General features: G+C 45.9%; 1 protein-coding gene across 1 annotated transcript in view; it reads right to left on the bottom strand.

The window, feature by feature from the left end:
* aatkb (apoptosis-associated tyrosine kinase b) overlaps positions 1-27773 on the bottom strand; it is a gene marked incomplete at its 5' end in the record, with an annotated part of 83311 nt that overhangs the window by 2459 nt on the left and 53079 nt on the right. The window contains 9 exons of the mRNA XM_084158367.1: positions 1517-5112; positions 5495-5697; positions 6403-6552; positions 8514-8720; positions 9289-9422; positions 13386-13473; positions 14045-14163; positions 15895-15974; positions 20981-21122. Of these exons, the coding sequence (XP_084014493.1) occupies positions 1517-5112; positions 5495-5697; positions 6403-6552; positions 8514-8720; positions 9289-9422; positions 13386-13473; positions 14045-14163; positions 15895-15974; positions 20981-21122 (4719 nt within the window). The remainder of the gene's footprint in view (positions 1-1516; positions 5113-5494; positions 5698-6402; positions 6553-8513; positions 8721-9288; positions 9423-13385; positions 13474-14044; positions 14164-15894; positions 15975-20980; positions 21123-27773) is intronic.

Below are 27773 nucleotides of genomic sequence, written 5' to 3'. Positions count from 1 at the left end.
AGGTTTTTAGACATTTTTACAAATGTATTACACATGAAATACTGAAATATCACATTAGATAAGTATTCAGACCCTTTACTCAGTACTTTGTTGAAGCACCTTTGGCAGTGATTACAGCCTCGAGTCTTCTTGGGTATGACGCTACAAGCTTGGCACACCTGTATTTCGGGAGTTTCTCCCATTCCTCTCTGCAGATCCTCTCAAGCTCTGTCAGGTTGGATGGGGAGCGTTGCTGCACAGCTATTTTCAGGTATTTCCAGAGATGTTCAATTGGGTTCAAGTCTGGGCTCTGGCTGGGCCACTCAAGGACATTCAGAGACTTGTCCCGAAGCCACTCCTGCGTTGTCTTGACTGTGTGCTTAGGATGGTGAACCTTCGCCCCAGTCTGAGGTCCTGAGTGCTTTGGAGGAGGTTTTCATCAACGATCTCTCTGTACTTTGTCTTTGCCTTGAACCTGACTAGTCTCCCAGTCCCTGCCGCTGAAAAACATCCCCACAGCATGATGCTGCCACCACCATGCCTCACCGCAGGGATGGTGCCAGGTTTCCTCCAGACGTGATGCTTGGCATTCAGGCTAAAGAGTTCAATCTTGGTTTCATCATACCAGAGAATTTTGTTTCTCATGGTCTGAGAGTCTTTAGGTGCCTTTTGGCAAACTCCAAGCGGGCTGTCATGTGCCTTTTACTGAGTAGTGTCTTCAGTCTGGCCACTCTACCATAAAGGCCTGATTGGTGGAATGCTGCAGAGATGGTTGGCCTTCTGGATGGTTCTCCCATCTCCACAGAGGAATTCTAGAGCTCTGTCAAGAGTGACCATTGGCTCTTGGTCACCTCCCTGACTAAGGCCCTTCTCCCCCGATTGCTCAGTTTGGCCGGGCGGCCAGCTCTAGGTGGTTCCAAACATCTTCCATTTAAGAATGATGGAGGCCACTGTGTTCTTGGGTACCTTCAATGCTGCAGAAATGTTTTGGTACCCTTCTCCAGATCTGTGCCTCAACACAATCCTGCCTTGGCGCTCTACGGACAATTCCTTCGACCTCATGGCTTGGTGTTTGCTCTGACATGCACTGTCAACTGTGGGACCTTATATAGACAGGTGTGTGCCTTTCCAAATCATGTCCAATCAATTGAATTTACCACAGGTGGACTCCAGTCAAGTTGTAGAAAAATCTCAAGGATGATCAATGGAAACAGGATGCACCTAAGCTCAATTTCGAGTCTCATCACAAAGGTTCTGAATACTTATGTAAATAAGGTATTTCTGTTTCTGAAAACCTGTTTTCGCTTTGTCATTATGGGGTATTGTGTGTAGATTGCTGAGGATTTTGATTACTTAATCCATTTTAGAATAAGGCTGTAACGTAACAAAATGTGGAAAAAGTCAAGGGGTCTGAATATTTAACGAAGGCACTGTACGTGAATTAAATAAGCAGAAAAATGACAATGAACTTGTGAACTAGAATAATGCAGAAACTACCCTTTCACTTGTTTTCCTTAATCTGTGAGTGACTACTCACCTGGTCAAACAGGTAGACAGTGACATCATCAAAGAATGACACCACCTTCTTCTTTCGATCCAGCAGGTCATCAGCGAGCGACTCGGAAGTGAGCGGGGTGGGCATCTTCAGTAGACTACGTAGGTTATGAGCATCGCTACAGTCGCTGACCACGATGGGTACAGCATGGTTCTCCTCCCCGCTCTCCTCCCCTCCACTATGCTCCTCTTGAACACTGTAACTCCTCACCTCCTCATCTGACTCACTGTCATCCGAGTCACCATCTCCGTCCTCCTCATCCGCCTCCCCCCCATCTGTGACCGACACCCGGCCCGGAGGGGGAGTCATTGGGGGGAGAGGAGGAGGAGGAATGGAGGGAGGGGAGGACGAGGAGGAGCGTCGACGTCGTGCGGGATGTCCGTTCTCTTCGTCATCAACGTCCTTGTCGATGCTCTCTGACTTTTCGCTAGATGCTTCTTCTAGGACGTCTGCTGATTCTAAGGCTTCAGATGAGTCCTCCACGTCCCTTCGCCCTCTTTCCTCTTCCTCCTTGGTAACAGAATTTGTTTCAGTACTGCTGCTCCTCTGGAGTTCCCCCAGGGCTTCCTCCATAGCCCCCACCACCTCTGCTGCCCAGTCTCCCAGAGAAGAGGGCTCCTCCTGGGCAGGCCATCCCTCTGACCCTTCCTCTACTTCTCCAGAGATATTGGAGGCCAACTCTAGCCCCAGCTCCAGCCCTTCATCATGGGAAGCCTGCTCTAGCCCCAGTTCCAGCCCTTCATCATGGGTGCACTCTTCTGTCGGGCATCCCCCCATCTCTGGGTCTTCACTCTCCTCCAGAAGAAGAGCTGAGGTCTCCTCTCCCTCCTCCTCATCCTCTATATGAAGAGGGCTGAGTTCCCTCTTCTCTGTCAGGCTCTCCTCCTCTTCTCCCTCCTCCACTCCTACATTTTCATCACCCCCCACTTTGTCATCCTCCTCATCCCTGGATAGGCGCTCGTTCTCATAGTCAGAGAAGTAGGCAGAGTCCCTGTAAGGGTTCTTCTCACTGAGGGGGGCCAGCTCCTTCTCTTTGTCTGTGGTCTGTAAGGCTGCTAGAGCCACATCTTCATCCAGAGTAGGTTCATCCTCATCCTCCGGTGGAGCCACCTCGGCCTCCTCTCCCCTCTCCTCATCCTGGCTGGTGTCCAGGACAGACTCCCCCAGTGGCTGGGTGAATGTCTCTGGGTCCCGGGGCTCGTTGTGGGGCTCCTTGGGGACGAACTCTGGGCTCTCGTTGTTCTCTGTTTCGTACCCGCTGTCCATTGCCTTGGGGGAGGAACTAGATGGGTGGGAGGAGCTAGAGGCAGGGCTGAATGGCTCTGCGGTGGAGCCGGCCGCTGAAGGCATCAGGTCCATGGAGTCCATGGAATCGGGTGTTCCCACCTGCTTCTGCAGGGACTTGAGGGGACGGGCCAGGGAGGGGGAGGAGTTAGGGTCCCCGGCCGACGCCTCGTCAGCGAAGATCCCTGAGGTCACGTCAGTAATGTCATCGTCTTCATCATCGTCGTCGGTATAGCAGTCGGAGATGTCCACTAGACTGATGCTGGAGCAGTGGTCTCTGTCCAGGCCGCTGTCTAATGTATGGCTCAGCTCTGACTCTGGCTCGAACAGGCAGACTAGGCCAGGCACATTCACTGAGGGAAGTGGGGTAGCCATAGCCATAGTTTTAGTCAGATTCACGTCCTCTGGTTTAGGATCAGTGAGAACCCCTTTGTCTTCTGTGACAACCTCTTGCTTGTGGTCTATGGAAAGGGCATCGTCCATAGTGATGTCAACATACTGCTCAGAGTGGTCAAAGTTGGTTATGGTTGTGGTTGTGTTAGTGTTGTGTGTCAGGGTTGATTTAGACACACTAGGCCCTCCTGGTGCTGGAGACAGATTCACACTCTCTTCGTCGTTGTTGGGAATCTCTACAATCTGATCTCTGTAGTCATCACAGCTGTAGTTTCGCACCACTAGGCCTGTGAGGGGGTCGACGAAATGAGAGTGGCAGCGCTCGATTGGTGGCGGCTTCACCTCCCTCTCCCCCTCCCTCTCGTGGCACAGATAGATGTATGTGTTGTAGGCGTCGCCGGAGGGTACCAGGGTATGATGCTTCCCCAGGGATAGACAGCTGCTGTCTTTAGCCGAAGCCGCCGTACCCTCCAGGTAGTCTATGGGTTTAACTGCAGCAGAGACAGAGGAGCGGGAGGTCAGGTTGTGCTCCTCAGGCCACGAGTCCTCTATGTCGGTAGTGGGCATAGTGTAGTGGAAGTCTACATAGGCATCCTGTTGTTGCCTACAGCCAGCCTGTCTACTACGGCCCAGGCCTAGACTATTGTTGTTAGTGCAGTGGTTAGAGGGCCAGGTGTTACTACTGTTGATTGTCTGCCTCTCTGAGAATATATCCTCTTCCTCGTCCGAGTCACTGTCACGGTGACCAATGAAGAGGGCCTCTTCCGACGCCATGGTGATGCTGACTGAGTGGGTGTGGCTTCGCATGGTCGGCATGGTTTTCCTCAGAGAACCCATCATGTCATAGTAACCTCCAGTGACGCTACTCCCCCCAATGATGGAGCCTGGTCCCTGGGTCGTCACCAGGTAGGGGTCCCCTACCCCAAAAGGAGGACCACCACCCTGGGGAGGGGTACTGATGGAGGGAGATATCCCCAGAGGGTTCTCCAGTTCCCCCAGGGCCTGACGCAGGCTCCGGGACCCCCAGCTCTCCTGGTGGGGCTCGGGGGGAGAGTGTTCCCGCCCCATCAGATAGTGCTGGTGCTGGTCCATCCCCAGACCCAGGCCCATGTGGTGGCCTATGCCCATAGGGGGTGAGTGTTCGTAGTAGAACCCCCCGTCCCGGTCCTTGTAGGAGACGTAGTGACCAGCCTCCCAGGGTCTCAGGGGGCTGGAGTCAGAGACTTGCCCCAGTAGGGGCTCCATGGTCAGGGAGATGGCCTGGCTTCCGTCTGGGTCCGAATCATACGCTCCACCACCCCCAGCTTTACGGATATCTGCCGACCAGTACGAGTCTACAGGCTTGGAGTGGGCCTGGGAGGGACATGCACCCATTCCCATAATACACTCCCCTGAGTCTGCACTACCACTGCCGGTCAGGAAGCTCCCATTGCTGCCCTGGTAGTCTGGGCTGTAGGAGCACATGGTATAGTCCACACCAGGCTCCTCCATGCGGATGTAGTACTCAGCGCTCACTGAAGGACTGTGGGCGCTGAGCACCGGCAACACCCCAACCCCAGGACCATGCAGCATCTTGGGCTCGTAGTAGGCGGGGGGCACCCCCAGAGTGAGCCCGTCCATCTCCACCCCACCACAGCCCCCCACCATGCCCCCTGGCCCAGGGGGGTAGTACAGGTCCTGGCGGTGGTGGTTGACGGCCCCCAGGGTACCGCTGGAGGACGAGGCAGCACGGTGGTAAGGCTGCTCCGCCCCGGCCCCCGCCTGAGCCTTCTCCCACTTGTACTCGAAGTTCAGGCCGTGGCTGGTCTCGGTCACGGTCAGTATATCATCTCCTGTCTCGCATTGGTAGCCATCGCATCCAGAGAACTGCTCCAGCAGGGGGAAGGAGGAGGAGGGGAGGTCTGTAGACGGATAGACAGACAGCTAAGTACTTTGTTAAGCCCCCAAGGGGAAATGTCATGTCAAACAGCAGCAGAGCTTAATCAACTAAAGCAGGGTTTCTTAAACTATGGTTTGGGATCCAAAAGGAGCCCTGAGCATGTGAGAGGTGGGTCGCGAGTTATGAGTAAACATATATAATCACACACTATTTCTTCCTAATTTGGGTCGTTTGAGGACAGTACATTTCTCATTTGGGTCTCGAGCTGAAAAAGCTGAAGAACCTCTGAACTAAAGTGATACTGAAAAGAGCAGTGCACAGATTTGTATTTTCTTTTAAAACAGAAGCAGACAAAAAACATAATGCAAAGTAGTCAGGAGCCATAAAAAGGGGCAGAAACATACCAATGGCCAGGGCTCCTGCCCCGTGGTGGAGGCTGCTGCTGGGGCCAGCGTTGGGGTTGGGACGCAGGGAGTTCCAGCGCCTCTCAAAGTCCTCCTCGGCCTCGTTGGCCCCCTTAGCACACAGGTAGCTGAGTAACAGGTGGACCTCCTCTGCATTGGGCCTCTGATCTGGTTGGAGCCAGCAGAACTGCATCACCTCATACCTGGTGACACAAGAAGACACAAGCACAAACACACACACACACACACACACACCACAACAACCATTACAACAACCATGGGATACAGGAAGATATAATGAACCACAAATGAATCTATCGGCTGTGGTCAAAAGTAGTGCACTACATAGGGAATAGGGTGCCATTTGGGACGTAGCTCAGGGAAGGAAAACCACCTTGGCATTTGCATTTTAATTGGAATCCATTAAGGAAATGAGGAATCAAGCATCCTCTTCTCATCCTTTGAGAGATGAGTTTTGATTGCCTTCCCCATCTTCAGAGATAATGCATCATCACATCAGTCATATTTTTGTCTGCGTCCGAAATGGTACCCTATTCTCTATTTAGTGTACAACTTTTGACCAGAGCCCTAGGCACTAAATAGGAAATAGGGTGCCATTTGGGACACAGAATATATGTATGGGCTGATGTTTGTTTGTTTGTTTGTGTCTGTCTGTCTGTCTGTCTGTCTGTCTGTCTGTCTGTCTGTCTGTCTGTCTGTCTGTCTGTCTGTCTGTCTGTCTGTCTGTCTGTCTGTCTGTCTGTCTGTCTGTCTGTCTGTCTGTCTGTCTGTCTGTCTGTCTGTCTGTCTGTCTGTGTGTGTGGTGTGTGTGTGTGTGTGTGTGTGTGTGTGTGTGTGTGTGTGTGTGTGTGTGTGTGTGTGTGTGTGTGTGTGTGTGTGTGACTCACCAGCGCTCTGCCAGGGGTATTTTGAGCAGGGGCTTGGCCAGTCTGAGCTGCTGTTCCCTCACGGCGTAGGTCAGGACCTGTCTGTCAGAGTAGTGTCTGTACGGCTGGTTGCCCAACTCAAACAACTCCCAGATAGTCACGCCCAGAGACCTGAAAAAACATTCAACATCAGACTATAGAATCATGGGGAAGAACAACACATCAAATCAAATGATGTTGAAGTCGGAAGTTTACATACACTTAGGTTGGAGTCATTAAAACTTGTTTTTCAACCACTCCACAAATTTCTTGTTAACAAACTATAGTTTTGGCAAGTCGGTTAGGACATCTACTTTGTGCATGACACAAGTAATTTTTCCAACAATTGTTTACAGACAGATTATTTCACTTATAATTCACTGTATCACAATTCCAGTGGGTCAGAAGTTTACATACACTAAATTGACTGTGCCTTTAAACAGCTTGGAAAATTCCAGAAAATGATGTCATGGCTTTAGAAGCTTTTGACAGGCTAATTGACATCATTTGAGTTAATTGGAGGCGTATCTGTGGATGTATTTCAAGGCCTACCTTCAAACTCAGTGCCTCTTTGCTTGACATCATGGGAAAATCAAAAGAAATCAGCCAAGACCTCAGAAAATAAATTGTAGACCTCCACAAGTCTGGTTCATCCTTGGGAGCAATTTCAAAATGCATTAAGGTACCACGTTCCTCTGCACAAACAATAGTACGCAAGTATAAACACCATGGGACCACGCAGCCATCATACCGCTCAGGAAGGAGATGCGTTCTGTCTCCTAGAAATGAACGTACTTTGGTGCGAAAAGTGCAAATCAATCCCAGAACAACAGCAAAGGACCTTGTGAAGATGCTGGAGGAAACAGGTACAAAAGTATCTATATCCACAGTAAAACAAGTCCTATATCGACATAACCTGAAAGGCCGCTCAGCAAGGAAGAAGCCACTGCTCCAAAACCGCCATAAAAAAGCCAGACTACGGTTTGCAACTGCACATGGGAACAAAGATCGTACTTTTTGGAGAAATGTCCTCTGGTCTGATGAAACAAAAATAGAACTGTTTGGCCATAATGACCATCGTTATGTTTGGAGGAAAAAGGGGAAGTCTTGCAAGCCGAAGAACACCATCCCAACCGTGAAGCACCAGGGTGGCAGCATCATGCTGTGGGGGTGCTTTGCTGCAGGAGGGACTGGTGCACTTCACAAAATAGATGACATTATTAGGAAAGAAAATAATGTGGATATATTGAAGCAACATCTCAAGACATCAGTCAGGAAGGTAAAGCTTGGTCGCAAAATGGGTCTTCAAAATGGACAATGACCCCAAGCATACTTCCAGAGTTGTGGCAAAATGGCTTAAGGACAACAAAGTCAAGGTATTGGAGCGGCCATCACAAAGCCCTGATCTCAATCCTATAGAATAGTTGTGGGCAGAGCTGAAAAAGCGTGTGCGAGCAAGGAGGCCTACAAACCTGACTCAGTTACACCAGCTCTGTCAGGAGGAATGGGCCAAAATTCACCCAACTTATTGTGGGAAGCTTGTGGAAGGCTACCCAAAACGTTTGACCCAAGTTAAACAATTTAAAGGCAATGCTACCATTTACATTTACATTTTACGTCATTTAGCAGACGCTCTTATCCAGAGCGACTTACAGTTAGTGCATACATTATTCTTTTTTATTTTCATACTGCCCCCCCGTGGGAATCGAACCCACAACCCTGGCGTTGCAAACGCCATGCTCTACCAACTGAGCTACCTCCCTGCCGGCCATTCCCTCCCCTACCCTGGACGACGCTGGGCCAATTGTGCGCCGCCCCATTGGTCTACCAAATACTAATTGAGTGTATGTAAACTTCTGACCCACTGGGAATGTGATGAAAGAAATAAAAGATGAACGAAATCATTCTCTCTACTATTATTCTGACATTTCACATTCTTAAAATAAAGTGGTGATCCTAACTGACCTAAGAAAGGGAATTTTTACTAGGATTAAATGTCAGGAATTGTGAAATACTGAGTTTAAATGTATTTGGCTAAGGTGTATGTAAACTTCCGACTTCAACTTTATCTATCGGTCGATTGATGTTCTTACCAGACGTTGCTCTGTTTGCTCTGGCCTACTACCAGTAGGTTGCCATGAACTTCATCTATGAGTTCTGGAGCGATCCAACGCAGTGGCACGTACATCTGGTCTGACGTCACAAAGTAGTCATCTTTGTACTTGTTGTGTGAAAGGCCGTAGTCTCCAATCTTCACTGTGACATCAGCGGTCAGCAGGCAGTTTCTCAAGGCCAGGTCACTGCAGGGAAGACAGAGAACACATTTGTACATTAGATGATAATTGATTGATGATGTATATGCATAACAGGCACGTTATCATGGTGAGTCCATGGACAGTCTGACTTTTTCAATACTGTACTAAAAGCCTTACAGAACTTAATGCAGTCAATCAATAAATGTTGTACATTGTTACTCATCAATTTGAACCATTCCTCATTAAGTGGATGCTAAGTAGACAGTGAAGAGAAGAGAAGGGGTCACTCTGGAGAGAAGGGGTCTCCCCCTGCAACAAAATCACTGATGCTGGAGTCTATGAAGAGGCACTCAGGCAGCACCAGGATATTGTTACAGGAAGGAACCAACAGGAACCAAGAAGAAGAGCCAACAAATCACAGCTGCGGGATTCTGGGAACCTAGTCTGTCCTAGGTTTCTACAGAACAAGATTACGGTGTGATGTCTGGCAGCACGTGACTACTGGGTACCAGCAGTCTACAGGGTAATATCAGTATCATCCCAATGAGTGGTTAGTAGTATAAAAACTATAACATAGTGGTAATGATATATAGATAGAGGGAGTGACCCCCACCTGTGTATGAAGTTGTGTTTGTGCAGGTGCAGGAGCCCTGAGGCGATCTCACAGGCCATCCTCTGCAGGATCAGGGGTTCAGGGGTCATTGTGTCTGCAGCCCAACAGCTCCGCATGTACCCTTTCACATCACCCTGGTGACATGGAGGAGATATAGTGAAGATCTCAGTATGGGTCAATTCCAATTTTAATTCCACTCAATTCAGAAAGCAAACTAAATTCCAATTCTAAATTGTCATCATTAAAAAGCATTGAAGAGAACTAGAATTGGAATTCCTGAATTGACTGGAATTGAAATGGAATTGACCCTGGTGGAGATATTAGAGATATTAAATCAAATCAAATGTTATTTGCCAAATGCGCCGGATACAACAGGTGTAGACCTTACAGTGAAATGCTTACTTACAAGCCCTTAACCAACAATGCAGTTTTAAGAAAAATAAGTGTTAAGTAAAAAATATATAAGTAAAAAAATATATATATACAGTTGAAGTCAGAAGTTTACATACACTTAGGTTGGAGTCATTAAAACTAGTTTTTCAACCACTCCACACATTTCTTGTTAACAAACTATAGTTTTGGCAAGTCGGTTAGGACATCTACTTTGTGCATGACACAAGTAATTTTTCCAACAATTGTTCACAGACAGATTATTTAATTTATAATTCACTGTATCACAATTCCAGTGGGTCAGAAGTTTCCATACACTAAGTTGACTGTGCCTTTAAATAGCTTGGAAAATTCCAGAAAATGATGTCATGGCTTTAGAAGCTTCTGATAGGCTAATTGACATCATTTGAGTCAATTGGAGGTGTATCTGTGGATGTATTTCAAGGCCTACCTTCAAACTCAGTGCCTCTTTGCTTGACATCATGGGAAAATCAAAAGAAATCAGCCAAGACCTCAGAAAAAAAAATGGTAGACCTCCACAAGTCTGGTTCATCGTTGGGAGCAATTTCCAAACGCCTAAAAGGTACCACGTTCATCTGTACAAACAATAGTATGCAAGTATAAACACCATGGGACCACGCAGCCGTCATCCCACTCAGGAAGGAGACGCTTTCTGTCTCCTAGAGATGGACGTACTTTGGTGCAAATCAATCCCAGAACAACAGCAAAGGACCTTGTGAAAATGCTGTTGGAAAGAGGTAAAAAAATATCTATATCCACTGAAAAAGCGTGTTGAGCAAGGAGGCCTACAACCCTGACTCAGTTAAACCAGCTCTGTCAGGAGGAATGGACCAAAATTTACCCATCTTATTGTGGGAAGCTTGTGGAAGGCTACCCGAAACGTTTGACCCAAGTAAAACAATTTAAAGGCAATGCTACCAAATACTAATTGAGTGTATGTAAACTTCTGACCCACTGGGAATGTGATGAAAGAAATAAAAGCTGAAATAAATTATTCTCTCTACTATTATTCTGACATTTCACATTCTTAAAATAAAGTGGTAATCCTAACTGACCTAAGACAGGGAATTTTTACTAGGATTAAATGTGTTTTACTAGGATTAAACTTAATTTAAATGTATTTGGCTAAGGTGTATGTAAACATCCGACTTCAACTGTATACAGTGGGGGAAAAAAGTATTTAGTCAGCCACCAATTGTGCAAGTTCTCCCACTTAAAAAGATGAGAGAGGCCTGTAATTTTCATCATAGGTACACGTCAACTATGACAGACAAAATGAGAAAAAAAATCCTAGAAAATCACATTGTAGGATTTTTAATGAATTTATTTGCAAATTATGGTGGAAAATAAGTATTTGGTCAATAACAAAAGTTTCTCAATACTTTGTTATATACCCTTTGTTGGCAATGACACAGGTCAAACGTTTTCTGTAAGTCTTCACAAGGTTTTCACACACTGTTGCTGGTATTTTGGCCCATTCCTCCATGCAGATCTCCTCTAGAGCAGTGATGTTTTGGGGCTGTCATTGGGCAACACGGACTTTCAACTCCCTCCAAAGATTTTCTATGGGGTTGAGATCTGGAGACTGGCTAGGCCACTCCAGGACCTTGAAATGCTTCATACGAAGCCACTCCTTCGTTGCCCGGGCAGTGTGTTTGGGATCATTGTCATGCTGAAAGACACAGCCACGTTTCATCTTCAATGCCCTAGCTGATGGAAGGAGGTTTTCACTCAAAATCTCACGATACATGGCCCCATTCATTCTTTCCTTTACACGGATCAGTCGTCCTGGTCCCTTTGCAGAAAAACAGCCCCAAAGCATGATGTTTCCACCCCCATGCTTCACAGTAGGTATGGTGTAGTCTCCCGAGTGGCGCAGTGGTCTAAGGCACTGCATCGCAGTGCTAGCTGTGCCACTAGAGATCCTGGTTCGAATCCAGGCTCTGTCGTAGCCGGCCACGACCGGGAGACCCATGGGGCGGCGCACAATTGGCCCAGCGTCGTCCAGGGTAGGGGAGGGAATGGCCGGCAGGGATGTAGAGCATGGCGTTTGCAACGCCAGGGTTGTGGGTTCATTTCCCACGGGGGGCCAGTATAAAAAAAAAAAATGATAATGTAAGTCGCTCTGGATAAGAGCGTCTGCTAAATGACTAAAATGTAATGTAAAATGTGGATGCAACTCAGCATTCTTTGTCCTCCAAACACGACGAGTTGAGTTTTTACTAAAAAGTTATATTTTGGTTTCATCTGACCATATGACATTCTCCCAATCCTCTTCTGGATCATCCAAATGCACTCTAGCAAACTTCAGACGGGCCTGGACATGTACTGGCTTAAGCAGGGGGACACATCTGGCACTGCAGGATTTGAGTCCCTGGCGGCGTAGTGTGTTACTGATGGTAGGCTTTGTTACTTTGGTCCCAGCTCTCTGCAGGTCATTCACTAGGTCCCCCCGTGTGGTTCTGGGATTTTTGCTCACCGTTCTTGTGATCATTTTGACCCCACGGGGTGAGATCTTGCGTGGAGCCCCAGATCGAGGGAGATTATCAGTGGTCTTGTATGTCTTCCATTTCCTAATAATTGCTCCCACAGTTGATTTCTTCAAACCAAGCTGCTTACCTATTGCAGATTCAGTCTTCCCAGCCTGGTGCAGGTCTACAATTTTGTTTCTAGTGTCCTTTGACAGCTCTTTGGTCTTGGCCATAGTGGAGTTTGGAGTGTGACTGTTTGAGGTTGTGGACAGGTGTCTTTTATACTGATAACAAGTTCAAACAGGTGCCATTAATACAGGTAACGAGTGGAGGACAGAGGGGCCTCTTAAAGAAGAAGTTACAGGTCTGTGAGAGCCAGAAATCTTGCTTGTTTGTAGGTGACCAAATACTTATTTTCCACCATAATTTGCAAATAAATTCATTAAAAATCCTACAATGTGATTTTCTGGATTTTTTTTCCTCAATTTGTCTGTCATAGTTGACGTGTACCTATGATGAAAATTACAGGCCTCTCTCATATTTTTAAGTGGGAGAACTTGCACAATTGGTGGCTGACTAAATACTTTTTATCCCCACTGTATATAAAATTAAAGTGCAGCAGTAAAATAAAATAACAGTAGGGAGGCTATATACAGGGGGTACCGGTACAGAGTCAATGTGCAGGTTAGTCGAGGTAATTGAGGCAATATGCACATGTGGGTAGATTTAAAGTGATATATAGATATTGACACAATAAAGGATGCTGCTTAGACATTTAGCTAGTTACAGTACAGTTAGGTCACTACGCACTGGCTGAAGGATTTTTTGGAAGTGAAACGTCCTGTCAATGAGTGTAGGTAGGTCTTCCCTCAGAATGGACACATCACAATCATTTGATTGCTCACTCAGCCAGTAACATAATATCTGGCCACTGGGGGGCAGACAAATGCAACCTAATATAACATATTGGCACAATCTCTTCAGTACAAAGATGAGTGTCATATACTTGATTACAGTGGCCAGATATACAGTGGTCTAGTAGTCCAATCAGTCCAGTACATGGTAAGTGTCATAGACTGTCTGCAGTAGAGAGATCGCAATATACGCTGGACCATGACTCCAGCTAGTCCAGTAGGCTACTGACTGCAATGGCCGTAGACAGATAGGCCTATATACAGTGGTGCAGTGACAGTAACAGTCCAGTCCAGTACTCACCAGAGGGCAGAACTCCATGACCAGCAGGTAGGGGGTGACCTCAGTGCACTGTGCCAGGCACTGCAGGAGGGCTGGGTGCTGGAGGGCACTGGAGACGGACGGGCACAATGTCAGAGAGTTAGTGTAGGTACAAAGCACTGTCATAACAACTAAAGTGATAGGACTTGGTCTTCAATCAACTCTAGGTCAACTCCATGCTGATTAACACTATACTGAAACTGAACAAAGTGAGGTTTAGTCATTTAGGCTCAATTAAGGATCTAAAAGGAGGAAAACTACAAGGAGTGAGAGGGTGAGAAAGAGAGACAGAGACCACGACAGACAAAGAGAAAGAGAAAGATGAGAGAGAGACAGAGAGACAGACAGACAAACAGACAGACAGACAGACAGACAGACAGACAGAGAGACAGGGAGCGAGGGAGATACAGACAGAGACAGACAGAGACAGACAGACAGACAGACAGACAGACAGACAGACAGACAGACAGACAGACAGACAGAGAGAGAGAGAGAGAGAGAGAGAGAGAGAGAGAGAGAGAGAGAGAGAGAGAGAGAGAGAGAAAGAAAGAAAGAAAGAAAGAAAGAAAGAAAGAAAGAAAGAAAGAAAGAAAGAAAGAAAGAAAGAAAGAAAGAAAGAAAGAAAGAATAAGTCTGTTCACCGGTATGGCTGGGCCTCCTCCAGGAAGTGCATCTGGTCCTGAACACTGGCACTGGCCTTCAGCTCCTTAACCACCACCTGGGTGGTGCTGAGACCCGCATTCACCTCCCCCAGGATAACCTGGTAATAGAGCCACAGAGACACACACAGAGCCACACACACACACACACAGACAGACAGACACAGACAGACAGAGACAGACAGAGACAGACAGACACGGATAAACACACACACACACACACACCCAGGGGACACACACAGAGACACACAGACAGATGGGGAGGAATGGAAGACATACACACAAAGTCAAACAGAGAGACAGTCAGAGAGACACACAGAGAGACAGTCAGAGACAAAGACAGAGGAAAGACACACAAAAAAGAATTCCCAAACAGTACACACACGGAAGTGATTATTGTGGAGGACAAACATGATTGAAGAGGATACACACACGTTCAGGCGAAAGGTGGAGGGGACAGTGACACAAATGCAAGTAAATAGAGAGATACACAGACAGAGAGGCATACACAGTACATGCAGATTAATATAGAGACCAACAAGAAATACAGAACCACACGTTACAGAGGGGTATGCATGCGGTCACAGAGACACACAAGAATGGACATACCCAGTCAAGATACACAAGTGTGGGGAAAGGGTGCGTGCACGAGTGTATGAGTGTGAGAGAGAACAGAACAGATAAAGGGAGGGAACGAGAGAATGACAATAATCAGTTGAAATTATTTTTTTCTTTTTACATGAATAAAAAAAAGACAGTTATCATAATTGTATCAACATCATTTGATATTTTAAAAAATATGTATTTGTGTCATAGTAGTTCAGAGTAAGATGATTGCATGAACGACTGGGTAAACCATCTGATAACACTTTACTTCAAATCAAATTAAATCAAATTGTATTTGTCACATGCGCCAAATACAACAGTGAAATGCTTACTTACAAGCCCTTAACCAACAATGCAGTTTTAAGAAAAATAAGTGTTAAGTTTAAAATAGATAAGTAAAAATAAAAATTACAAATAATTAAAGAGCAGCAGTAAAATAACAGTAGCATATTAATATGCCATTCAGCAGACACTTCTAGCCATAGCGACTTACAGTGATTTTACCTATTGGTGGCACCAGGAATCGAACAGACATTCTGGTATTGCAAGCACCGTGCATTAACAACTGGGCCATACAGGAACATATTACTGTGTAAGGTCACGCACAATGTAACATGTATTGTAACTACTCATTTTCACACTATATTCATAACCATAAAACCCAATGAGTAATTGCATTACTTGTTACAGTCTTTAAAATCATAATTACACCGTAATAAGAACAGAGTGAAATATAAAGTCAAACTGCTGTATTGCTAGGGCAGGCTACACAGTTCTCCCTGAGTAATATATGCCATTTAGCAGACACTTTTATCCAAAACACATTTTTTATGTATGTGTGGTCCAGGAAATCAAAGCCACTATCCTGGTGTTGCAAGCGCCATGCTCTACCAACTCAGCTACAGAGGACCACAAGTCCTTTTGGTGGCGTTCTACCTCTCTGTACTGTCGCGTCAGTCAGTCAGTCAGTCAGTCAGTCAGTCAGTCAGGGAGACATCAAAGGCATGGGGATCAGCCCAGCATTACCGTTACAGACACACATTACAGGTATTGCAGCATGTCAAACATTTAAAAAGGCTCGCTCCTAAACACGCCTTGGATCACAGCTCAGCGCACAACAACCGTGACAGAACATTTCATCTAGCTACCTCTCATAAACCTGTAGCAAAAAAAATACAACCAAAATAATTCACAAGTAAAAGTGAGGAGGGAGCGAGTGGTCTTACCTTTCCGAACCAGCCATCGTCGATCTCCTTCAAGTAGAGAAGACTGTGGCGACCGAGTTCTGTGGACTTCAGTAGTTGGACTTCAGATACAGAATAAAAATAGAGACGTTAGAGAATGACCTTGCAAGTTTTACAACATAACTATTATTCAGCATTTTTTGTTTTAAACAATACAAAACATCCACATACAAAATACGGACGCACACAAACATCCACAACATCACCCCTGCCGAGACCCACCTCAGCATTGGTTTGTTTCTGACAATGACTCTCCATTCCAAGCCTCAGGATTAAGAAAGAAATGTCACCTGGCCAAATACAAACCTCTGTCATGTACTTGAATGAAAGCGATATAAGCCATCCATCGTGCAATGGGTCAAGAATCCTCTAAGACCCAATCCTCGCCATGTTGATTTGTTTTGATTTGACACAAAAATGGCAGCAAAAGCCATGGTCCAAAAATAAGGTTCCTCTAAGGTCCCTCTCCTTCAGTCAGAGGCATACCCTGGCATCATAGTATCAGCCTCAGTGCTCCTCTCCCATTGCTGTATCCTATCTGTCAGTAGCACGATGATGTCCTGTGTCCTGCGTCTATTCTTTCCCCTCCACTGCAAACACCAGCCTGCTCTCACTCTCAGCCCAAACTCATCCAAACGAGACAGGAGTGACGGCAACATTACTCCTCTGTGCTTCCCTCTCTCCCCCAACAATGACCGATGACACTCACATTCTCTGCTCCAGAGGAGGACAGACAGATCTTTGAGGCAGTGACAGACCGGCCACACAGACCCCTCCCTGTGTGAGGGCCATATCTGATGCCTCTGCCCTGTAATGTTCCAGAGGCTAGTCATTCAGTGGGTAGTGGGTACGCTTGCTCGCTACTGCAGACTCTACAGAGAATCAAAGCCATTGTCTGTGTACTACCACTGGGACTGTATGGTACCAGCAAGGACCAACCACACAGACACTGGGCCTCTTACCTCGAAGCTCGGTGACACAGTGGTGAACTGGCCGTCTAGTGATAACTGACAACTTAGAATAGAGGTTATGCCATTTTGTTTCCTCCATCTTATTTCTGAAATGGCTTCTAGAATGGCTTGGAACTTCAACTTCTTAGAACTCGGCTTAGAACGTCTTCAACTCTGGTCTTGGAGAGCCACAGGGTGTGCAGCACTGTGCATGTTTTTGTTCTAGCTCAGTACTCTCACACCAGATTCAATTCATCAAATCATTATGCCTTTGATTAATGGAATCAGGTATCTTCGTGCTGGGTTTGAAAAAAAGCCTGCATGCCCTGTGGGTCTCCAGGACCAGGATAAAAAAAACAGTGACTTAGACAATTGCTGAGGGCCACAGACAGACCAAGGAGATGCCCATAGTAACAGCCATGCGCATGTCAAGACTACAAGCCTACTACCATAAATTCAGAGTCTTCCATCTTTCCTGTCAACAGTAAGCCAATTCATTTCTGGGGGGGTGGGTGCTTGTGTGCATGTGTGTGTTCTCACCAGTGCACCCTGTGACCTGTGAAAGTGTATAACAGTACAGCTTTATCAGGGTGGGTCTTGTCTTGGGGACCAGTTCTGGCTCTGGACATAGCCAAGGTCTGACCGTATGGGAGAGGCAATTTTACGAGCCCCACCTCTCCCCCTCTACCTCCCACCTCTCCCCCTCTCCCTCCCACCACTCCCCCTCTACCTCCCACCTCTCCCACCTCTCCCCCTCTACCTCCCACCTCTCCCCCACTAGCTCCCACCTCTCCCCCTCTAGCTCCCACCTCTCCCCCTCTAGCTCCCACCTCTCCCCCTCTAGCTCCCACCTCTCCCCCTCTACTTCCCACCTCTCCCCCTCTACCTCCCACCTCTACCCCTCTTCCTCCCACCTCTCCCCCTCTAGCTCCCACCTCTCCCCCTATAGCTCCCAAAACAGCTACAGTACACAACAGGGGGAGGGGGGCTGTGGACTGGAACCACCTCTCCCCCTCTGCCTCCTAGCAACACAGCATATACAACAGGGGAACTGTTGATGGGAAACAACAGCCTGCATTCACTGGTCCATCCTGGAAATGAGAGAGCCTTGAAACAGACATGATCCTTTAAAAGAAAGAGAGAGAGAGAGAGAGAGAGAGAGAGAGAGAGAGAGAGAGAGAGAGAGAGAGAGAGAGAGAGAGAGAGATAGAGAGAGAGAGAGAGAGAGAGAGAGAGAGAGAGAGAGAGAGAGAGAGAGAGAGAGAGAGAGAGAGAGAGAGAGAGAGAGAGAGAGAGAGAGAGAGAGAGAGAGAGAGAGAGAGAGAGAGAGAGAGAGAGAGAGAGAGAGAGAGAGAGAGAGAGAGAGAGAGAGAGAGAGAGAGAGAGACTGCAGCAGCCACATGGTCCTGTGGCCAGCTCATAGGGGAACTCATAGGGAGTGGTCTGAAAGGATCAAGTGTCTGACCTCAGCCCCCTAACTACCCAAGCTCCCCGCCCTTAACCAACCCTGTGTGTCACTATAGGCCTCTTACTTACTCCAGAAACCTCATACAGCCATACATACACCACAGTGACCATATGGAAAACACATGAGGAGAACATATGTCCTGACAGAACAGCTGTTTATGTTTAGCATTGGCCTACAGCATGTACCACAAGTTACTCCACTTCTCATTTGTGATAGTCAACATTCTGAGTTAAAATAAAGGTTGCACGATATATATTCCACAAATCTAACAATGTATATTGAATATATTCCATCTAAACGGTCTTTATGCAAAAGTTTATAAAACACATACTAATTATACATTTTTATTTTTGCAATTTGAATTACATTAATCAAAAACTTCTATACCAACAATACATTGTGGCTTTGACGTAAAGAAAGGAACAGCCTGCTGGTGGCTTCGGTGATGGAGGCCAATCAGGTAAGTAGGTACTAAAGTGCCCAAAGTGTTTTGTTACGTTGCTAGTAGATGATCACAAACGAAGATAGCCAGCTATCTAAGTGCACCAGGCCTAGCAAAACAAACTGTCCCACTTGGATCTAGCATGATGTTTGGGGGTGGAATAAGTTAGCTAGCTAGCAAGCAAACTACAATAACTCCATCAACACTGCACGTTTTGCAGAAACGAATGGTCAAATATCAATCGGATTAATGTCATTGTTTATTTCAAGGTATGTCTTTATTTTTGCTGAACTACTTTATCTTTATTGGCCGATATAACTTGCAGGATATCATGGTAGCCAATGTTTATGTTAGACATTATACCTGGATTTACTGTTACTGCTGCTAGTAACATTAGCACTCAGGTTAGCATGTGGCTAGCTATAACTACCATCGGCCAATAACAGAGTTTTAGCCAGTTTGGTTATAGATGTTCAATGTCTACCAGGATGGTAAAGGTTTATCTTGATTTTGTGTAACAGTACGAGAAATGCTCATGTGCTGAACTGCTAATAAGTGATGTGTTTCAAGGCTGCTAGTGGTTGGCTAGTAGGGGTAAGCCAGCAGGGGTGTAAAAGGGGCTATGCTAAAAGCCTAGTATAAGTGATACAACTTTTTTTTTTGCTGTTACAGAATAAATAAATCACAGGATATGGTCAGATGATAATTTGGCTTTATTCAGAGTGCCAAAATACTTATTCAAAAACAATGAGGACTCGGTATAATGTGGGTCTTTACTGTCTTATGTGGACAGCGGCTTCACTCCTGCTGTGTATTCACTCGTGTGTTCTTCTCTTGATGTCACTTTTCCAAACGCTTTATCGACATGACTTCAGTCAAATTCAGATAAAATATAAATGTCTCCTAAAATACAAATGTAAAGTGATATGTCGTATTGGGACTTTTAGTTGGAAGGATGCAAACAATCAATGTTCAACCGCAACCTATTTCTGCAATCTTCCCTTTAAGCTCCTTGGGGACAGGATTACTCTCATGTCCACTAAAGTGCTGGGCCCGTATTCACAAAACATCTCAGTAGGAGTGCTGATCTAGGATCAAGTCCTCCCTGGCCATATAATATGCATTATGATCTAAAAGACAAAACTGATCCTAGATCAGCACTTCTACGCTTTATGAATATGGTCCCAGGCTTTGAGGAACAGTATATTGGAATGGCTAGTCAAGCAGCAGACTGACCTACGAACTGACCCACAGCGAACTCTGTAGTACGATTCATTAATTCAGCCCGCCTTCTGATGTCATGAGTGTATTGGTCCAGATCTGCATGCATCAGCCCCATAGCCTACACATCAACACACAACCAGGGCCATTGTCACGGATAGACAGAAAGACAGGGAGAGAAAGAGGAATAGAGAATGAGGGTCTGGCTCTCTCGCATGCCTGACATACCAAGGAGCACTTGTGTAGGCTGGCTGGACCAGGGAAATTACACAACAGGCAGATGTTTGTTGGAGAGTGAAGGGATAGAGAGAGAGAGAGAGAGGGGGGGGGGGGGGGGGGGGGGGAGTAACAGGGAAAGAGAAAAAGAGAGAGAGCTCATTCATGGACCACAAAGTTAATTATACAGGGAAACCAGGGCAGAGGGGACTGTGGGATAGGTGGAATCCAAGCTCTGCAGGGGTCCAGGGCAGTGGGGATGGGGGATAGGCCCAGCAGGGGTCCAGTGTTAGGGCGTTGGTCACTAACTTTGGGAAGACTTCTTGGGCTAACACCAGAGCCAGAATATACAGTACAGTACACCCTGATATTCTTGAAAACTCCTCAGTGAAAACACTAAACTTAGGCTCTAATCTACTGCAAAGTTTGCATCACTTTTTGAAGGAGAGAATAAAGGGCCAAAATAAAAGCTGTATTTGTACCTTTCCTCTTTATCCTCCCACCTTCATCTGACCTTTTCCTCCACCCTTTATATTTGATTCCCTTTGAGAAAAGCTGTGAAAGTTAGTGACTGTATGAATTTGATATGGTTCTCTCTGACAGTCATTCCCTGGGCTTATGCAACCCTGAACATCCCCCTCACAGAGATGACTTCAAATACGTAAAGCTTCTTGTTGAAAGAAAAGTATTTGAATTGAACTGCACTGAACTGAACTAAACGGATACTAAATGAGGGTGAGAGACAGAGAGAGAAAGACATGTTAGTCCTACCTGATCGTCCTGGTTGTTTGGCCATGGGGAGTGACACCTCAGTCAGCGGCAGGATGTAGACATCAGGTCCGCTCTGGGATGCAGGGGATGCCAGGGTGGACAGGTCCGCCTGGTACTCCTCCCCCTCGGCATTCTCAAACTCCTACAGAAGAGGACAAAAGGTCAGAGTTCATACTGGGTCATTCCCTGGAGTTTGAACCCTGAGGAGTGTGTGTGGGGTTGGGGGGGGGGGGGGAGAGAGAGAGAGAGAGAGAGAGCGCGTGTGTAAATAAGTATTGGAAGAATTTGGAGACGGGATAAAAGCCCCTTAGTTGTATGGAGTTGAAACTATGGAAAACTGTGACCCTGTGTAGCCTCCTCCAGCACCCACTCCACTGCCTCCCCCCATCGTCCTCACCCTTCCTTCCATCCCTCCATCCCTCCCTCCCGCCCTCCCGCCCTCCCTCCCTCCCTCCCTCCCTCCCTCCCTCCATCCATCCATCCATCCTGTCCCACGAGAGAATATACACACACACAGGACACACACACACCCTCTTGTCTCTAGGTCCACAGCTTCACACGGCCCCTCGCGGCCCCCCTAACATGTGTTTTCACTCTCAGGATCACCAGATGGCCACGAAAACACATGCCTCTAACACGTACCCTTACAGAGATCACACACACACATGCAGTTCCCATAACATGTACTGCAACAGAGTTCACACAGACACACATAAACATCCACTCACATATCTCTCCAACATATACAGCAACATAGATCAAACAGACACACATAAACATGCACTCACATATACAGCAACATAGATCAAACAGACAGATAAACATGCAGCCCTTTCACACATAGCTGTACACGCCTACATACGCACACACCACAGTGCTCACACACATAAAAAATAAAAATAATCTAAATACATGATATTTACACAATACCATTCAAAAGTTTGGACACACCTACTCATTCAAGGGTTTTTCTTTATTTGTACTATTTTCTACATTGTAGAATAATAGTGAAGATATCAAAACTATGAAATAACACATATGGAATCATGTAGTAACCAAAGAAGTGTTAAACAAATCAAAATATATTTTATATTTGAGATTCTTTGAAGTAGCCACTCTTTGCCTTCAAGACAGCTTTGCACACTCTTGGCATTATCTCAACCAGCTTCATGAGGTAGTCACCTGGAATGCATTTCAATTAACAGGTGTGCCTTGTTAGAAGTTAATTTGTGGAATTTCTTTCCTTGTTAATGCATTTGAGCCAATCAGTTGTGTTGTGACAAGGTAGGAGTGGTATACAGAAGATTGCCCTATTTGGTAAAAGACCAAGTCCATATTATGGCAAGAACAGCTCAAATAAGCAAAGAGAAACGACAGTCCATCATTACTTTAAGACATGAAGGTCAGTCAATACGGAACATTTCAAGAACTTTGAACGTTTCTTCAAGTGAAGTCGCAAAAAACATCAAGCTCTACAGTGAGGGAAAAAAGTATTTGATCCCCTGCTGATTTTGTACGTTTGCCCACTGACAAAGAAATGATCAGTCTATAATTTTAATGGTAGGTTTATTTGAACAGTGAGAGACAGAATAACAACAAAGAAATCCAGAAAAACGCATGTCAAAAATGTTATAAATTGATTTGCATTTTAATGAGGGAAATAAGTATTTGACCCCCTCTCAATCAGAAAGATTTCTGGCTCCCAGGTGTCTTTTATACAGGTAACGAGCTGAGATTAGGAGCACACTCTTAAAGGGAGTGCTCCTAATCTCAGCTTGTTACCTGTATAAAAGACACCTGTCCATAGAAGCAATCAATCAATCAGATTCCAAACTCTCCACCATGGCCAAGACCAAAGAGCTCTCCAAGGATGTCAGGGACAAGATTGTAGACCTACACAAGGCTGGAATGGGCTACAAGACCATCGCCAAGCAGCTTGGTGAGAAGGTGACAACAGTTGGCGCGATTATTCGCAAATGGAAGAAACACAAAATAACTGTCAATCTCCCTCGGCCAGAGCTCCATGCAAGATCTCACCTCGTGGAGTTGCAATGATCATGAGAATGGTGAGGAATCAGCCCAGAACTACACGGGAGGATCTTGTCAATGATCTCAAGGCAGCTGGGACCATAGTCACCAAGAAACAATTGGTAACACATTACGCCGTGAAGGACTGAAATCCTGCAGCGCCCGCAAGGTCCCCCTGCTCAAGAAAGCACATATACATGCCCGTCTGAAGTTTGCCAATGAACATCTGAATGATTCAGAGGACAACTGGGTGAAAGTGTTGTGGTCAGATGAGACCAAAATTGAGCTCTTTGGCATCAACTCAACTCGCCGTGTTTGGAGGAGGAGGAATGCTGCCTATGACCCCAAGAAACCATCCCCACCGTCAAACATGGAGGTGGAAACATTATGCTTTGGGGGTGTTTTTCTGCTAAGGGGACAGGACAACTTCACCGCATCAAAGGGACGATGGACGGGGCCATGTACCGTCAAATCTTGGGTGAGAACCTCCTTCCCTCAGCCAGGGCATTGAAAATGGGTTATGCATGGGTATTCCAGCATGACAATGACCCAAAACACAGGGCCAAGGCAACAAAGGAGTGGCTCAAGAAGAAGCACATTAAAGGTCCTGGAGTGGCCTAGCCAGTCTGCAGACCTTAATCCCATAGAAAATCTGTGGAGGAAGCTGAAGGTTCGAGTTGCCAAACGTCAGCCTCGAAACCTTAATGACTTGGAGAAGATCTGCAAAGAGGAGTGGGAAAAAATCCCTCCTGAGATGTGTGCAAACCTGGTGACCAACTACAAGAAACGTCTGACCTCTGTGAATGCCAACAAGGGTTTTGCCACCAAGTACTAAGTCATGTTTTGCAGAGGGGTCAAATACTTATTTCCCTCATTAAAATGTAAATCAATTTCTAACATTTTTGACATACATTTTTCTGGATTTTTGTTGTTGTTATTCTGTCTCTCACTGTTCAAATAAACCTACCATTAAAATTATAGACTGTTAATTTCTTTGTCAGTGGGCAAACGTACAAAATCGAAGGGTGGATACTTTGAAGAATCTAAAATCTAAAATATATTTTGATTTGTTTAACACTTTTGTTGTTACTACATGATTCCATATGTGTTATTTCATAGTTTTGATGTCTTCACTATTATTCTACAATGTAGAAAATAGTCAAAATAAAGAAAAGCCCTTGAATGAGTAGGTGTGCCCAAACTTTTCACTGGTACTGTATATCACTTTCAAAGTCGCTTTACAATTGTAGAAACGAAAAAACAATAAAAAAAATCTAAACAAAACAACACATTTACAACTATTGAACAGTGGTTCATTTTCATTGTAACATTCTCAAAGCACAATTTTTTTAATTTTTTTTATAACATTCCCTTTATATGACATCAAGCATTAGACACTTTACAGAACACATTCACAGCGAGAGTTCAGACTACATTTGTGCCTCTGATAATATCCTTCACTGATTAGCCTACTAAAAGACTAAAACGCTCTCCAACCAGACCTCAGCAATCTGGCCAGGTTCAGCTTCCTAAAGCTAGCTTGATGGGTGTTCTCCAGTCCGCAAAACTGTTTCTGGATCTGCTCAAGTCTGCGGTGCGAAAAAAAGGTTGGGAACCCCTGTTCTACAAGAACCTTCTCCAAGAGCAGCTGTAGCTGGATTTCAGCCTGATACAGACTCTCAGCGAGAGTTCAGACTACACTTGACCCTCTGATAACATCCCCATAACCACTTCTTACCTGAGCTCAAGTTCCATTGGGAGAGCTGGCGTGTTGGTCACCCACACGACATAAGATCACTTGTACCCTGTATCCCGAATGTCTCTGCAGAACAACAAGCTAAAAGAACTTGCAAACCCCCCCCACACACCCACACCCTCCCCAGAGGCCCAGGGTGGCCCAGCAGGTGTGAAGGGCATGTTGGTGGCAGTGTCTACAGTAAGAGAATGGTCCTGCAGCTGAGATAGTCTTCATTGTTGAGTTCAGCAGATAACAGCTAGCTAGCGCTCTGGTAAGACCACAATGGTCCATCTGAATGTCACAGATTGAGAGAGAGAGAGAGAGGAAGGGAGGGAGGGAGGGAGAGAAAGAGGGATGGAGGGAGGGAAAAAGGGAGCGGAGAAGGGAGGAGCAGTGACTGCCAGTCCAAAAGGGAGTTCCTGTGCTCCTCCCGAGCGGAGGGAGGGAGAGAGGGAGGAAATAAAGAAGGTGGGAGGAAGGCGATTGAGAAAAGTTGAGAAAAAGAGCCCTCACAAAAATGTGAGCCAAAAAAAACAACCTTTTCACATTCTATCCTCATGACATCACTCTCCACTCTTCTATACCCTCTCTCTCTTCTCCAGCCGGGGAACATGTGCAGGGCAGGCCCCTTCCCCACTGAACGATGAGCACACACACACACACACAAACACGCACATACACACACACAAACACACAATAAATAATCCTAAAATCCCCTCTTCCTGCTCTGGGAGAGGCTTATGTCTAATTCCAGATGGGGGCCTTCGGGTCTGGGGGGCCGGATGTACTGTGGGCTCTGGGGTATGCCTTTCCTCATGCCCTCACTCACCCCCTGCTCAAGCCTTTCTCCCTCTCCTCTTATTTGAATTACTTCTGCCCTGTCTGTCTTTCAAACAGAATGGAAGAGAGAAATATAGATAGAGAGACAAAGGGAGAGAGAGAAGAGAGTGAGAGAGAGGGAGAGACAGAGGGAGAATAAAAAGAGAGAGAGGGAGAGACAGAGGGAGAGTGAAGAGAGAGAGAGAGGGAGAGACAGAGGGAGTGTGAAGAGAGAGAGAGAGGGAGAGACAGAGGGAGAGTGAAGAGAGAGAGAGGGAGAGACAGAGGGAGAGTGAAGAGAGAGAGGGAGAGACAGAGGGAGAATAAAGAGAGAGAGAGGGAGAGACAGAGAGAACAGAGATTGAAGTTCTAAGAGGGAAGAAATGAAAGAGGATCAATCTTTGGTGATTAAGAAGAGTATCAGTCTTCTTAGCTCCCCAGTGACAGATAATTGACAGACTTAGCCTCAAGTGTGCCCTTTCTTTTTTTTAATTATCTTCTTCAAAGTCACTGTGGCATGAATCTTCATTTGAAGCAGAGGGTGGAAACTGTCACAGGCATCTGTGCCTATGTTTCACTTTAAAACAATCCTCTGTATATATGTATGTGTGCATGTCTGTGTGTGTGTGTGCATGCGTAGATGGTTAATTCGTTGAAAAAATAATCGTTCTGCCTCACTCAAAAGGTCTCAAAGCACTTAGCGTGTCCTCTTTAAGGTTGCTGGGAGAGGTAAGCACAGTTAACAGAGAGTCTATGGAAGACACAAATCAGATCAAATCAAATGTTGTTATCGCACACATATTAAGCAGATGTTATTGCGGGTGTAGCGAAATGCTTGTGTTCCAACAGTGCAGTAATATCTAACAATTCACAACAATACACACAAATCTAAATGTAAAATAATGGAATTAAGAAATATGTAAATAATTGGACGAGCAATGTCGGAGTCCGGAGTATAAATACAGTATATATACACACTACCGGTCAAAAGTTTTAGAACACCTACTCATTCAAGGGTTTTCCTTTATTTTTAGAATTTGTGCCAAGAGTGTTCAAAGCTGTCATCAAGGCAAAGTGTGGCTATTTGAAGAATCTCAAATATAAAATATATTTTGATTTGTTTAACACTTTTTTTGTTACTACATGATTCCATATGTGTTATTTCATAGTTTTGATGTCTTCACTATTATTCTACAATGTAGAAAATAGTAAAAATAAAGAAAAACCCTGAAGTCCAAACTTTTGACTGGTACTTTAAATACTGAACTTGATTTTGCATGGATTCCACGACGCGGTTTGCTTTTAACATCTAGGACCACTATTTCTTGTCCCAGAATCCCGCTTAACTGACAGGTTAAAGTCTGCTTGAAAGAGCCGCTAACCTAGCTAAGCTGCTAACGTTAGCCATCAAGCTAACGAAGTTAGTCCCAGATGGGTTATCCAATGGAGCCCTCTGTCCGGAGAAGTAAATGAACGGTTCCAGCGCTGTAGGAGCTGTATCTACTATGCTTTGTTTCAGGACAAACTGGATCGCTCAGAGTTCCAATGCGGCAAATGTTTGCTTGCCGAGGATTATAGGCTTGAGGTGGCTTCTTTGATCACGCAGGTCGCCAGCCTACGTAAGAAACTGGGGAAAACGCAGAGTGAATGTTTACCTTTTCTACGCTGGTGGCTGGACGGAGTTCGCGCATGTTGGATGCATCTCCGTCTTGTTGTTTGTCGTTATCCGACTGCACCTCATGCACCTTCGTCGCTGCGTGTACCTGTGTCTGCTGCCTATGTGCCTACTCCTACTCCTTCCCCTACAATTTCGAAGTCGACGTCGGCAACCTTCCGTCCCTGCTCTGGATCGAGCGGGGCTTCTCCATCTGTCGGAGGCCTGCACCAGGCGCCGGGAGCTACGTGCTCAAGTTATCCTGCCTCTCGCCCATCCTTAAAGGGTTCTCCGAATCGTGTGAAGCGTGGGAGTGGGCAGATTTCCTCATCCTTCTCACCAGCCGTGATTTTGGGCACCTCCATGGTAAGAAATGTGACTGCTCCTGGCGCAAAAACAATGTCATATCCCGGAGCTCGAGTACATGACATTACTAAGCTGCTCCTGAATGTACTACGCCAGGACATGGACATCGATTCTATCGTAGCCCATGTGGGTTTTAATGACATTATGAAGGGCAGCTCTGAGCAGTTGAAACTGGATTTCAAAGAGTT

This window comes from Coregonus lavaretus (assembly GCF_964263955.1).
Source record: "Coregonus lavaretus genome assembly, chromosome: 1".
Classification (NCBI taxonomy): domain Eukaryota; kingdom Metazoa; phylum Chordata; class Actinopteri; order Salmoniformes; family Salmonidae; genus Coregonus; species Coregonus lavaretus.
Note: the sequence above shows the minus strand (reverse complement) of the source record. Positions and strands in the feature narration are given on the sequence as shown.